Here is a 13,132-nt window from a genome sequence, read left to right on the forward strand (position 1 = left end):
GACATACAGAAAGACACCGTCTCTCCGAGTCATCACTGCATAAGTGCAAAAACAAAGCAAGGATTAAATTGCATATAAATAAATGAGATACAGCAAGGCCTTGCAGGAGCTCAGTAGAGAGCCTGCCGACGGCACAGGTTGGATGGTGACCGGAGAAGATTTGCGAGAGAGACGGGGGGGGGGGGGGGGAGGGGGAAAGAAGCAGTTGATATTTTATCATTAAAAAAAAAAAGGAGGTTCATAAAAAGATATATTTAAAAAAAAAAAAAAAAGAGAGAAACAAAAACAAACAGAACAGGAAAGTCAGAAGAGAATATACTGGGTCAACATGCAACAAAAAAGATGAGTCCTCCTCTCCTCTGCACGCAAGCTTATTCAAAGGCCCGATGACTCGGCGTTTTATTCCCACAATGAAACTCGAACAATTAATTTGATTCCCTTACTGTAGCAGTTCTTGGTGCTCTGGTAAATAGGCGGTCAGCACATCTGCATGATGAATTAGCCGGGAATTCAAACCTGCAGCAACAGCCGAGCGTGAAGCAGCAGAACAGAGGACAGTGGACGACACTCGGCTCAAAAATAACTAACCGCTTTCATCCACTCGTTCGGCTTCCAGCACCAGCGGGCTTATGATCGCAATAAATTCCCGGTACTGATGAGCAGTAATGTACGTAGTTTCTTTACGTTTCCCGTGCTGCACAGCGCTGATCTGTTAATGAACATCTTAGCGGTTCCAATTTGAGTCTACAGACCGGCAACAACAGCAAACAAAGTCATATGTTCACCGACAACATTGCACACTGCAACAGATGGCCGCCACAGAGCCCAGATTCCAACATCGCGGCGTCCGCCTGAGATTACATAAAGAGACCGAAGCGAATGAGACGGCTTAAATCCGCGCAAGAACAGTGACAAGTTCTCTAAGATGCTTAGGGCAACCTGCCTCCCGAGCGCGCCGAGAAACGGTGAGCGAGCGTGAGCAGCGACTACTTCTTTTTTTTTTTTTTTATTACCAAGAAATAGTCCCTGTCGACCGCACGCTGGAGTTAAAAGAGCACACACACACACACTCACCCACACCCACACACACACACACACACACACACACACACACGAGCACACACTCATCACTGCCGCATGTGCTAAGTGATGCACCGCCCCGACAAAGCGGCGGCAGAATAACAAGAACTTGGTACATCCAAACCGCTCTTGGAAATCTTCCCATCTGCTGCTGTGAAATGCTCCCTTTTCTTTCAAGCAGTCATTAGACCAAACCATCAAAGTGGATAATCTTACTGATGGACGACCAAAAAGCTGCTCTGAAAGCCATTAAAAAAAAAAAGACTCTCATACAACAGCTCCTGTACCGCTCTCTATTAGTTGACTTTATTAGTTATTTTGCTGAAGATCCCAAAACTTTTCTCTTTAGTGGATTTTTACATCTATTTGTACATTTCTATTACATGTTATACAACCTGTTTAAAGAAAAAACACCACTCATTAAGAAGAAAGAGAGAGAGAGAGAGATTATTTTTCTCTATACTCGCGGAGTATCTTCAGACTTTAAAGTGTTGCTCATCTTCCATTTTTACTGACGCCCATTTGTGAAACATCTGAAAAGAGGGCTTAAGTTATATCAAGGGAGCAAGATAAGGGATGCACAGTCAGAACTAACTTGTGTGTATTTATATTTGAACATATGCCTTTAAAAAAGAAAAAGAAAAAAAACCCCTTAGAAACCAAAAGCTACGATTAAAAATGTAACTTATTTAAAGCAACAGCTCACTTTTTCAGTTCTCAAGCTGGAGACCTTTAAAAAGGTGAAGAGAATTAAAAAGCTCAGCCGATTCACATCTCTGCAGCGAAGGTTCACAGGTCCAAATCCCACTGCGGTCTGAGCGAGACCCTTCTTCTGCGAGTGTGACAAAAGAATACTCTGCTCCGTATAGTATATAACTCTGCTCAACAGTGGGCGACCACTCCGCTCACATGCGAGAGGATTATGGCGCAAGTCTCATGCCAAATGTGGGACTTGGCGGCCCAGAAAACTCCACCTAATGAGATGAAAACACATCTCATTGCAGCATGTCTCGCTCATCCTCGACACTCGCAGACAAGGGCCTTAATCCCATATGATTAGATGATTTTAGTTTGAAGTGCACTACCACGGTAAGGCCAGCCTCGAACTGAAGCTGCTCCGAGGGCAATTAGGCCAAGACACAATCACTGCCCGCACAGTCGCCCGTCGGCCCCCCTGCAACTGGAGAGACACGGCGGGGCTTGTTATTGTGAACCGAGGGACCTCTTGTCCTTGTGGTGTGACCTCTAAACCTCTGGTGAGCCATGTGCAAGTGTGTGTGTGTGTGTGTGTGTGTGTGTGTGTGCATATGTGTGTGTGTTTGTGAGTCAGATCTATGTGCTGGCGGTTGGCGAGTCTGGGAAATTCACAGCCTGTGCAAAAGCAAAAAGGCTTTTAACATTGATTCTTTCACTCACCCGGCGCGGGGTGGCTCGGAGGGCGTGGGAGGGGGTGTAACGCCGCGTGTGTATGTGTGCGTAATCCGAGGTTGGTTGACAGGCGGTGGTGAGCTACTCAGAATTACATAACATGCTGGAATTGTGACCATACCGTGCATCCAAATAAATACACTTGAAGGGAGCTTTTGATGATATGTGTAAGAATGGGTCACAATTCACATCATTAAACAACATTAAAAATACAGACTAAAAAAGACATTTATAAATTACTGCATATGGTTGAATGAACAGAGAAATATGCTGCTTTTGTAAATTTAGTTTTTAATGGGGAGTTTACGTTCTTGGTCTTAAAAGCAAAAACAACCGAATATCAGGACATCATTGGCAATACAAATATAGTGATATAGTAAAAATAGTATTATTCCCAGATTTGGAATATTTATATGCACATGTTTGTCCACCTGCTTCCACCTTTTTGTGTTTTTATACACATATACCCATAAAATAATTTCAAAAATAAGCTCTTGGATTGTAGGTATCACAAATTCTTCCTTAATATATATTTTTCTTATCTTGATTTGATTTCTCACAGTTTATCATTACATATAAATGTCGATCCTGACAGTGTTTACATAAACCAGTTGTGCCATCTCTCACCACAAACATGGTTTTAGACACTGGTATTAATGCTAACAAAAAAAAAGCTGAATTGTATTGAACGTGCTTGATGCCTTATCTTGTCTCACACCTATTTATGTAGAAAACTATTTCATTTCTAAATCAAAAACTTGAATCAAATCAAATTATGATCCCTGTCATTGCTGATTATTGGACTGGTGTACATACAATTATAAAGTATTACACATCATGTGTCAATAAGGCTAAAATTTTATTTTTTACTTTCCGTTTTACAGTAAAGTACATTTCAGAGGGTTTTTTTTGTTCTGGTTCTGTAAAAGCATTCAATTGTTGTTTTTTTTTTCAGTATCTATACTTCTACTTAAATAGAAAATAACAGTATTTTAGCAAATTCAACCAATTAGTGGTACTTTCATGTGACTTTTATTTGTGTATGAAAATTCACAATTAATTGGCAAAACGCAACAAAGCTTAGGAAAGGGAGGCTCAACTTCTGGTATGAACCCGTGGAAACACATGACGCAATCAGGACAGAGTGTGGTATGTAATCTATTGCTGTAAAAGTGGTGGGCAACAGTGTTAAGTTGACAAGAATGAACCTGAAGTAAAATATCAATATATTAAAGTTGCATAAATGGAAAGCATATTTCCATTGCCTGGAGGGTGCGAGGTCAGTGACAGTGAGTGCTTTATTGAACCATGTGATCAATGGACCTCCGGGGTCAGCGTACAGACAGCGCTGCCGGCACGGGGAGCTGCAGTCTGGTGTAAACTGGAAATACTGGCTGGATTTACCCCGGCAACTGAATGGTTCTTACAGTCACTCACAGCACAGACAATTCAGACTAATGCATCTTCTTCACGTTATCGTCGAAACTTCAGATGACAGCGTGAGTCACGCCCCCTTCGGTCCCACCGGTTCACCCAGTGGGTTGGTCCATCAGCAATAATGGCTGAACGTGGTTTACCCAGATGACCTTGCCTGCTCTCTGCTCGCCCACAGGGGATGCTCGCATGCTCAATAACAACGGTCCTCACATCAAAGATGTCCAAAGCCACATTGGCCACGAGCGTGATCTTTGCTGTCTATCTGAGTTAGATAATTATCTACAGGAGAGAGGCTGCTCTGAATGTTAATTAATAACTTATATAAACAAAATGATCACAATGTTTTGTTTCTTTGTTTTTTTTCCCCAGGTAATGTTTTTGAAAAATGCACATTCACAACTTGTGTTCTGGTTTTACTATTTCTGTCTTCTCCAGTAGCAACGCCAACTTGGATATGAACACACCCACCAGATTTCAGGTAAAAACTCTTCTTGAAGGGCCGGAGCCAAAAGGCATGCAGGCACGCAGCCTGAATCCTGAGTGCAATTTTGGGAAGCTTATTCCAGCCGTCCACCGAGGGCTCAGACAGTAGAGTGAGATCCACTCTGCCTTTCTCTCTCCCAATCTCTCTTTGTAGTTCAATATTTGATGCCACTCCTAAGTGATATTGTTTGTAGCTGCACACTGATGGGAAAAAAAGAGTGGCGGGCGCTTGTGCATGGAACTAACTGTACCGGTCGGCTACAAATGTTCACTCCCAGGAAAAACATGCAGCTTTAAAGGTCTATTATTAAACTGAATGATGTTCACTTTAACGAGAGTGAGAAAGCTGTTGCCCTTAAACTCTTAGACACATTTTAACATACCAAGTAAACACAGGGAGCATGTAAATACTTTCGTCGATAATGGATTATTGTGAACAGCTAATGGTGGAAGCTCCATTGTCATCGATCGCACTGTCAAGCCGGTATTGACCCTGACTTCAGAAGAAGGGCCACTGAAGGAGGCAGGGGAAAGCGGCCGACGACTTTTCTCCCCTCTTTCCCTGCATACCAGTTCAGAAATATAACATACATCCATCAACGTGGCAGAATAGGACGCCAGCGCCTTGCTTCAAACGTTGACAGGACTAAAACCTGCAAGCTCAGACTAGGAAGAGGTTTCATAAGAGGAGAGGGAGGATTGGGGACAATGGGGAAAACAACGTAGAAATGGTCACAGAGGGTTTCCGGGGAGAATGCATCCACAGAAGAGAATGAGAGATATATTCACAGGAGAGACAGTCTGCAGGAATGGACAGTACAGAGTTGACATACAGCACGACGGCGCTCAGAAAATGTATACAAAAGAGGGACACTTTGGGCAAGAGAGTTGCCTCCAGGCTGTTGGAATGAGAACAGACAGATTTTGTTTTGGGAGGGAGGAGTAGGAGGAGGGAAGGGATACAGATATTAGAGGAGTAACTCACCAGAGTCAGCAAATTCTGAGGGGACAGTAAAAGAAAAAGAAATAGGAAGACAGAAAGAGAGACAAGATAAATCCAAGTGATATTTCGATTGATAGCACACATTCAATCATTAATAGGTATTTTTTTCAAAGAGAGAAAACGTGTGTGAAAAATAAAAGTCCATCATTTATGGGTAATAAAACTTGAAGAGATTCTCGGGATGCCACTTCCCATCTGGATGTTTATTTATTCAAATTTTTGAGAAGATGAGAAAATAGAAAAAAATAAAATAAAAATAATGGTATGTGAAATTGTGAACGATTTAACAAAGAGACACACATTTAGAACAGAGTTTATTTTAAGTGTAATAGAGCTGCTGTGCAAAACTGTAGACAACATATAGACGTCGACCATCTAACTACCAGAAAACGAGTTTTTCCCGTTCGGTTGCCTTTGAATCTCAAAAGGTAGAACACGTTTATCAATTAATAATGTGAAAAACATTCAAGAAAAGGCTTATCCTCCCACAAAATCAGCTGCATTACGGCTTCGTCTTCCACATGTAAACATAACGATGGCAAACTTCTCATCCAACTCTGGGCGGGGAAGTATCACAATATCTACCCACACACACACACACACACACACACACACACACACACACACACACACACACACACACACACACACACACACACACACACACACACAAACAAAAAAAAAAGAGGAAGCTCTCTGTGGTTAACCACCGAAATACGAAATTGCATTAGGATACCACACACACACACACACACACACACACACACTCTCGTAACTAGTCTCACACCGCTCTAAAAGCATAACGAGTAAAAGCTAACCAGTTCCCAGCACTGGCAAAACAACCTCAGACTTCCCCTCAGCGCCGACAACTTATTTTGAGATCTGCCTATGAAAAATGTATGGATGGAGCCGAGCCAGCTCCCCGCGGCCCGGCCGAGCTACACTTAATGCTTAAGAGCACGCAAGGACAAGCGGCACAGCCTCCCCCTCTGATGGATGCACCTGTTCTGGCCTCTCCAACAAACAAAATGCTCCTTTGCATTAATGATGTCAGTAAATGTGCATGATAGAACGCGGCCGTTCATCTCCGAGCCGGGGGGGGGCGGCCAATGGAACGATTTAACACTAGAACAGACGACGTTTCTGTTGAGTACATTTCAAAACGCACTTTAGAATTTTATCACGGCGAGAGAATGAGGAAAGTTTTCGGGGTGCCCACGAGGAGATTTCAGAAGATTCTATGCAAAGCGAAGCCCAGAGTGTTGCTTTTGTTCTTTCCTAGTAATTAATTCAAACCTCACGTCATGTCGCACTGGAGTTGTTGCTTCAGTGCATTTTTTTCCTCCAAGCTCCTCATTTTTTGCCACGAGATTCATCAGTCAAATCTGGTGCAATGTTCTTGAGTTTTGTCGCAGAACAAAACATTTTTCATTCCGAATAAAACAGGCAACTTTTTTGTGAACATCAAGATACGTAATAGAGACTCAAAATGAAGAAAAGAGAAAACTAACGAGCCGACATAGACGCATCCACACACACACACACACACACACACACACACACACACACACACACACACACACACACACACACACACACACACACACACACACACACACACACACACACACACACACACACACACACACACACACACACACACACACACACACACACACACACACCTATCACAGTGGTTGTCTTTGAGGAAGACAAAAGGAGGAATCCACAACGAGCAGCAGGGTGGAGTATGTATAACCTTCGCTTGTACAAATGTGAGCGGTCCCCGAGCAGGCTATGATTTACATTTTAATCACTGAGATGGAAAGATGAATACAGTCAGAGACGGGACGCCTTGGATTCGGCGCGCAACAGCAATTTGATGCATGTTAATGGGTACTTTGAGGCTCGTCTTGGGGCGGCTTATTAATCTTTCCTGAGCCGACTAATTCTAGGATTGGCTTTCAAGGAAAGCAAAGTCATTTCAGAGCAAACTGAAATGCCTCACTCACTACAGAGCAGACATTTGCTAATGCGATCACGTCCAGCCGGAGGGGAAATATTTTGTCAGCGCATTGTTTTATGTTCATAAATAGATTTTGGACCTTGTCCTATGAGTTTGTTTTTTTATCATGTAGTAATACATTTTTTCTTTAGAAACGAGACACGCTGAATATCCATTTTGACGATAACTGCAAAAAAAAAAAAAAAAAAAACCCGAAGAAAAACCCAGAGAAAAATGTCGTCATGGTCTCAGCTGGAATCAGTGTTCTACATTAATATTCATTTCTCAGGATGAGGATTCATCAAGTCCCTCCTCATCACATTTGGAGATCAAAGCTAAATAAAGACGCTCCGATGAAAAATTCTTCAAACCTCCCTGAAACCCCTGCTGCCAGTTTGCTCTCTGCCCACATGGCTTCTTCGTGGGGGGGGTGTGGGGGGGGGGGGGGGGGGGGGGGGGGGGGTTGAAGACGCGGTAACGGTGCACCTCCCCCCCCAGGCACATTAATATGCTCATCCCTTTGCGCTGACATTACCTTTTTAACGTTTCCTGTAGCTAAGCTAATAGGCCTTCATCGTGGATTAAAGCCAAATGATCTTCCACCTCAGCTGTGCTCTGACACAGCACTGAGCCCCTTATCTCATGTGGACATTTTGAAAAAAGGGATCAATTCCTTCTGCACACAAAATAGTGACGTTGCGACAACGCCAGAACCTGCGACACATTAGCAGTGGATAAAACTGGAATTTTTGGTTGTTTTTGTTTTGACTTTTTCTGCTCAGGATGTTAAAAATTTTGGCCAACAAATGTCTTTTATTCCTCATTTCTTGAAATTATATTTGTAGATTTGTTAGCTTTCCTATAGATCCCATACATTTGATAATATCGAGTTTCCATCAATATCAGAATAACTTGTTTAAAACACGTGTTACCAATCTTTGTGACTTTACTACAACATGGGAATTCCACAGACGTCACAACATGTGAATGGTGACATTTTGGGGATTCATAGCAGCATACTGAGTGCTTTCCAAAGGACGACAATGCCAATATTTTAATTTGGATTGAGGCTCGTATTAAAAAAACAAAACAAAACCATGAGGACACTCGAAGTAGAAACATCTTCCTCAAGAACAGAGAAATTTGTCAGTCGTCTCAAGGTTGCGAGAACGAGAACAAAATTAAATCTGGCCAGGACATTTCCTACTTTATCAGAAATGTTATGTGGCACGTTTGGAGTTTTCTGCATTAATCGAATTAATTCCCATACGATGCGTTCAAGAACAAGTTGCGAGAACAAATTTCTCTGTTCTTGCAGAATACACAATTAGTTTTCACGCTTACATTTTTCGTTTTGTCCATGTCTGACACGTCTGGAAAAAAAGTTATGTCAAGGGAGCACTCTAGTTGAAGACATAAAAAATAATACCTCTGCTACTGGAGACTTTGGTTTTTTTTTTCCCCCCTTCCCTGCGTGATCTGTGGGACTGTCTTACCTTCACTTAAAGGGTCGAGTGTGTGAATCATCAGCTGGAAAATGCTGTTCCTCATCAAGCTGTTGTGCAGGGAGGCGGAGCTGCCCCCCCTCTGAAGACGAGGCCTGGCCTGTGGGAGCAGAGTGAAGATGTCAGCGAGCTGTTTCCCCGTTGTAGTTGGAACTGCTGGAGTATAACAAACGTACCCCTAGAGTCAAAGTCCAGCCTATGACGATTAAGCATACATAAGCACTCTATCTAATGTGAGCATTTCTGCTTTAATCCTAATTTCTATGAATGCTGGAAACCGTGGCATGTGTTTTATTTCAATATTATGAGGTTTGTTTAAATTGCAGTGATTTTCCATTACTCAGAGCACAAACAGAAGGATTCACGTGGCTGCAGCATTTGTTCCTGAATACATGATGCTCCACAATCTTAAATTATGCTCCTGGTTGGAATACGATTCCATAATCCTCTTTTACATAAAACCCCTAAGCAGAACTTGAAACCCAGTAAAAAATAAATAAATAAATAACCACAGATTCTCAAAAACATAAGCCCTGCAGATTGAGACAGGCATTCACCGTTTAAATGGCATTTCAGTCCCCGCTTCCCAAACAACCCTCACCAAGGTCATTCAGGCACTTGGAGCAGAACCTGAGAACTGTGGGAAATCGGGCACCGTTGCACGGGGCAGCTGCTGGGCGCGTGTCCGCCTTTGGCTGTTCGTAGGTGACGCGTAGGCACAGGAGGGGTCTGCCGTTAATTCACAGGCCCATGTGGGTGTGAGCGGAAGGCAAGGGAGACATGTAGACTGGTGGGGAGTCTCAGACATGCGGCTTCCTGGCGTGACCCCAAAGAGCCTGCTTTCGCTGTTGTTTTATCTTCTCGCTGTACATTCGCCGTACTTTTTTTTTACATTTTTTTTTTTTTTAAACTGTACAGGCAGGGAAAGAGTCGTTTCAAACCACATGCTGCTCTCTTGGCTGCCTTCTGCATGCCGTTTACAAAATAGGAGCGTTGCAAAGGAGGGACTTTAGAAAACAGATGGAGCGGCTCTGCACACAGGGTTAAGGATAAGTTATGTTCACAGTGTGGTGGGAGAATCACAAGTTAACAATAATACGGCGACCAAGGGCAGAAATTCCTTGTCAAAAAACTACTTTTTTGATGAGCTGTGTGCACCAATTATATATTTGAGGGAACAATTATCTGTGTTCCAAGGAAGGGGGTCCAGGGCTACCCGTCTTCCCCCTGTGATTTCCGCCTTGACAGCTACAGAGAAACAGAGACAAACACACAGAAGCACGCAGGGAAAGTGTCAATCAGACAGGACCTACCGACAACTTGCTTTCATCCTCGGGCGTCCCAGGACTCGCCTTCTCATCCAACACAAAGAGAAGGAGAAGTAAAAGGGGGAGAGAGAGAGAGAGAGAGAGAGAAAAAGAAAGAGAAAACAGGACATAGATGTGAAGCATGCCGCACACGACCACACGGACGAGACGAGGAGACGATAGAGAAAGACATTACAGGCAACAGTAACAGTGACGGTGGTGACTGACTGTGATCTGAGTGGACAAGACTTGCGGGGCCAAGTCCTCCCCTGTGCCCGCCTGCTGTGTCGCATGCAAGCTGAGTGGGATTAGATTGAGTCGACTTGAATTCCCTCAAAAACTCTTGAATACAAGAGTCATTAAAATTCAAGTCATTTAAGTCAAGGGTGTCAACTCGCGTCAGGATTTCCGGCAAACCTTGGTTTTAAACAACGAAAATCAAAACCCTAATCTTGAATTCGATCGTCAATCACATTTACTGTAGGAAGTGGGCCTCGACTCTAAACTCATACTTCTAACAATAAGCAATGTCTTTCAGCCTTTCTGAGTTTGCATGTTCTCCCGGTACTAAGCTTATGCGGTGATAATCTGTCTCTGTATTTGGCCTATTCACTCTTTTAACACTAATCAGAGAGTTAAGCAGCTGCTGGGTAGCTTTAGCTTCAGCACTCCTGCCAAAAACAAGCCCAATAATGAGGATTTAATCTAACTTTTATGGCGAAAGCTAAATAAGTGCGTTTAGTCTGCTCCAAAGTGATAACTTTGCTGGAACGAATCCGCCAGATCACACCAAAGAGACTCCAGCCTCTTGAACAATCACTCGATCACTCTCAGCAGGCCGTCTTTGGCACGTGCGTTACTGTTACTTGGGTTATTTTTGAAACAAAAGCTTTTCACCAACTGCCTGACTGAACTGCGCTCATTTCATCTCCTAAAACCGAGTGTGAAATAACAGCCGCTTAAGGCCTCTGTTCCTAACTTCAAGGGAACAAAAACAAAGCTTTTGTTGAGATCTTACAATATCAAGGCCTTTGTTTAACTGCCTACATGCTTTTCAGACAGAAACGTGGAGAGTGTGGAGGCACTGGTGTGCGTCGATAAGGTGCCCGGTGCCAAATGAAACTCGAAAATGATCCGGTTTGATCTCGTGAGCTTTCAAAAATGAAGGGCAAATATATAAATTTTAAGAGCTGGGACCTTCAGGCTTGTCAACCCAGTGATTCATTTGCATACTAAATGATGCTGCATTGTATTGAATATCAAATCCTTTAATAACTGTGCAGGAAGGAGGGGTGGAGTGTTAACTCTGATTCATGAGGTGAGAGCTTATTTTGAGTTTCAGACTGCTTAAAAAAAAGAAGCAAGATTAAACTGTCCGTGGCTTCTTTTGTCGAGAACACCACAATTTGGTATTTAAAAAATTTTACCTGGTAAAATGGCTTAAATTTAAGGAAACCGCATTGTGAGTGCAAGAGTATTCCACCGTTTCCATTTCTACAGCTCGTACTTTACCATGTATTAGCTTTGCCTCTGTGGAGCTACAGAATAATTATAAGACTAAGTGGGTTTGAAATTATAGATTTGCCCCCCACCCCTGGAAAAAAAAGCAGAAGTTGAGTTAATCCTGTGCTATTCAAGTAACCCCCCCCCCCTCCGGCCCATTTGATATCTTCTGGGTAATTTTCTACACACTCCAGTATAATTATTCTATTTTTCTTCCCTGCATCCTCTTTAAAGGAGAGTCGGGGGGGTAGGAGAGAGCAGGTGAATGTGCCAGCCTGAGATTATGCCATGGGTCCCTCATTAAGCCAGCGTTAAATATTATGACTAATAATCACATAGGGAGATTAGTATGTTCTCTGGAGTTTTTGTGTTCTCTAATACCGGCAGTTCTGCCTTCCAGTTCTTACGTAATGTCACATCAGGATCATTCTTGGAAGCGGATCAGCTGAGGGAGATAAATGTCCCTCTGCAGCCATGTGCATGTTACGCCGCGTTACAGAGAATTATCGATAAAGAGTGTGACATCATGAAAAAAATACTTCCGCTTTCAGAGCAGAAATTGCCCACAGCTTAAACGTGGGGACTTTGGGAGGAATACAAGCCCACTGGTGAAACGCTGTGAAATCGAAGCTTGAAGAAGCGACTTTTGAACCTCAGAGGCAGATTACAGGTCCTCTCATAAGCAGTCTTAGAGCACAAAAACGGTCTATTTCTGGGGAAGAAAAACCCATTTGAATATTCTCCCACATCTAAACTGAACTACACAGGATAAAATAAGCTTTTCTTTTTTTTTTTATTACTCACGTTTTCTTTCTGGATTTGATTAAATCCATCATAGCTACAGCTGATTCTTAAAATATTCCACTTATTCTAGCGATATTAAAAAGAATGATACCAGATATCAGCATTACATTTCATAAGCCTTTTTCAGAATTTCCATCTACTCTCTTAGGAACATAATTCTCAAATCGAAATGTGAAGTGAATGAAGGCAGAGGCTCGTTATTACAGACGGTATCTGTATCTGTAATGGCTATGGTGTGTAGTGGCTAGTTCTCCATTTGCATGTGTGGGTTCTCCTTGGGAAAACTGGTTTCCTCCCCAGTGTAAGGTTAAATAGTCACCCTAAAATCCCCCATATATAGGAATGTATGCGTGCGTATGTGCGCGTGATCATTCCATAATACTACTGTAAAACTGCATGAATGTGGTCAGACTCTCACGAAGTACCATGCACATTGCAGCTATACCCAAGAAGCCAAATTCCCAAAACGTCAACAAATACGCCCCACAAATCAATTCAAAGAGCATATCTCACAAATTTCCCTGACTTCATCGTACAAACACGCTTGAAGTTTTGAAATCTGAGGCAACGCCTTCAA

The 13,132-nt window shown here is 42.7% G+C and overlaps 1 protein-coding gene across 4 annotated transcripts in view; it reads right to left on the minus strand.

The window, feature by feature from the left end:
- Window positions 1-13,132, minus strand: part of LOC308123361 (sodium/potassium/calcium exchanger 2-like) — a 42,398-nt gene that overhangs the window by 15,216 nt on the left and 14,050 nt on the right. For 2 of the 4 annotated variants that reach the window (XM_080485805.1, XM_080485804.1), the window contains exons 3-4: window positions 10,255-10,293; window positions 8,933-9,041 (exon numbers count right to left, since the gene is read on the minus strand). In XM_080485805.1, coding sequence (XP_080341931.1) covers window positions 8,933-9,041; window positions 10,255-10,293 — 148 coding nt within the window. The remainder of the gene's footprint in view (window positions 1-8,932; window positions 9,042-10,254; window positions 10,294-13,132) is intronic. The other 2 variants (XM_080485806.1, XM_080485807.1) reach the window with 1 other exon arrangement.

The sequence above is a fragment of the Lipophrys pholis genome, assembly GCF_963383615.2.
Source record: "Lipophrys pholis genome assembly, chromosome: 18".
NCBI classification, from domain to species: Eukaryota; Metazoa; Chordata; class Actinopteri; order Blenniiformes; family Blenniidae; genus Lipophrys; species Lipophrys pholis.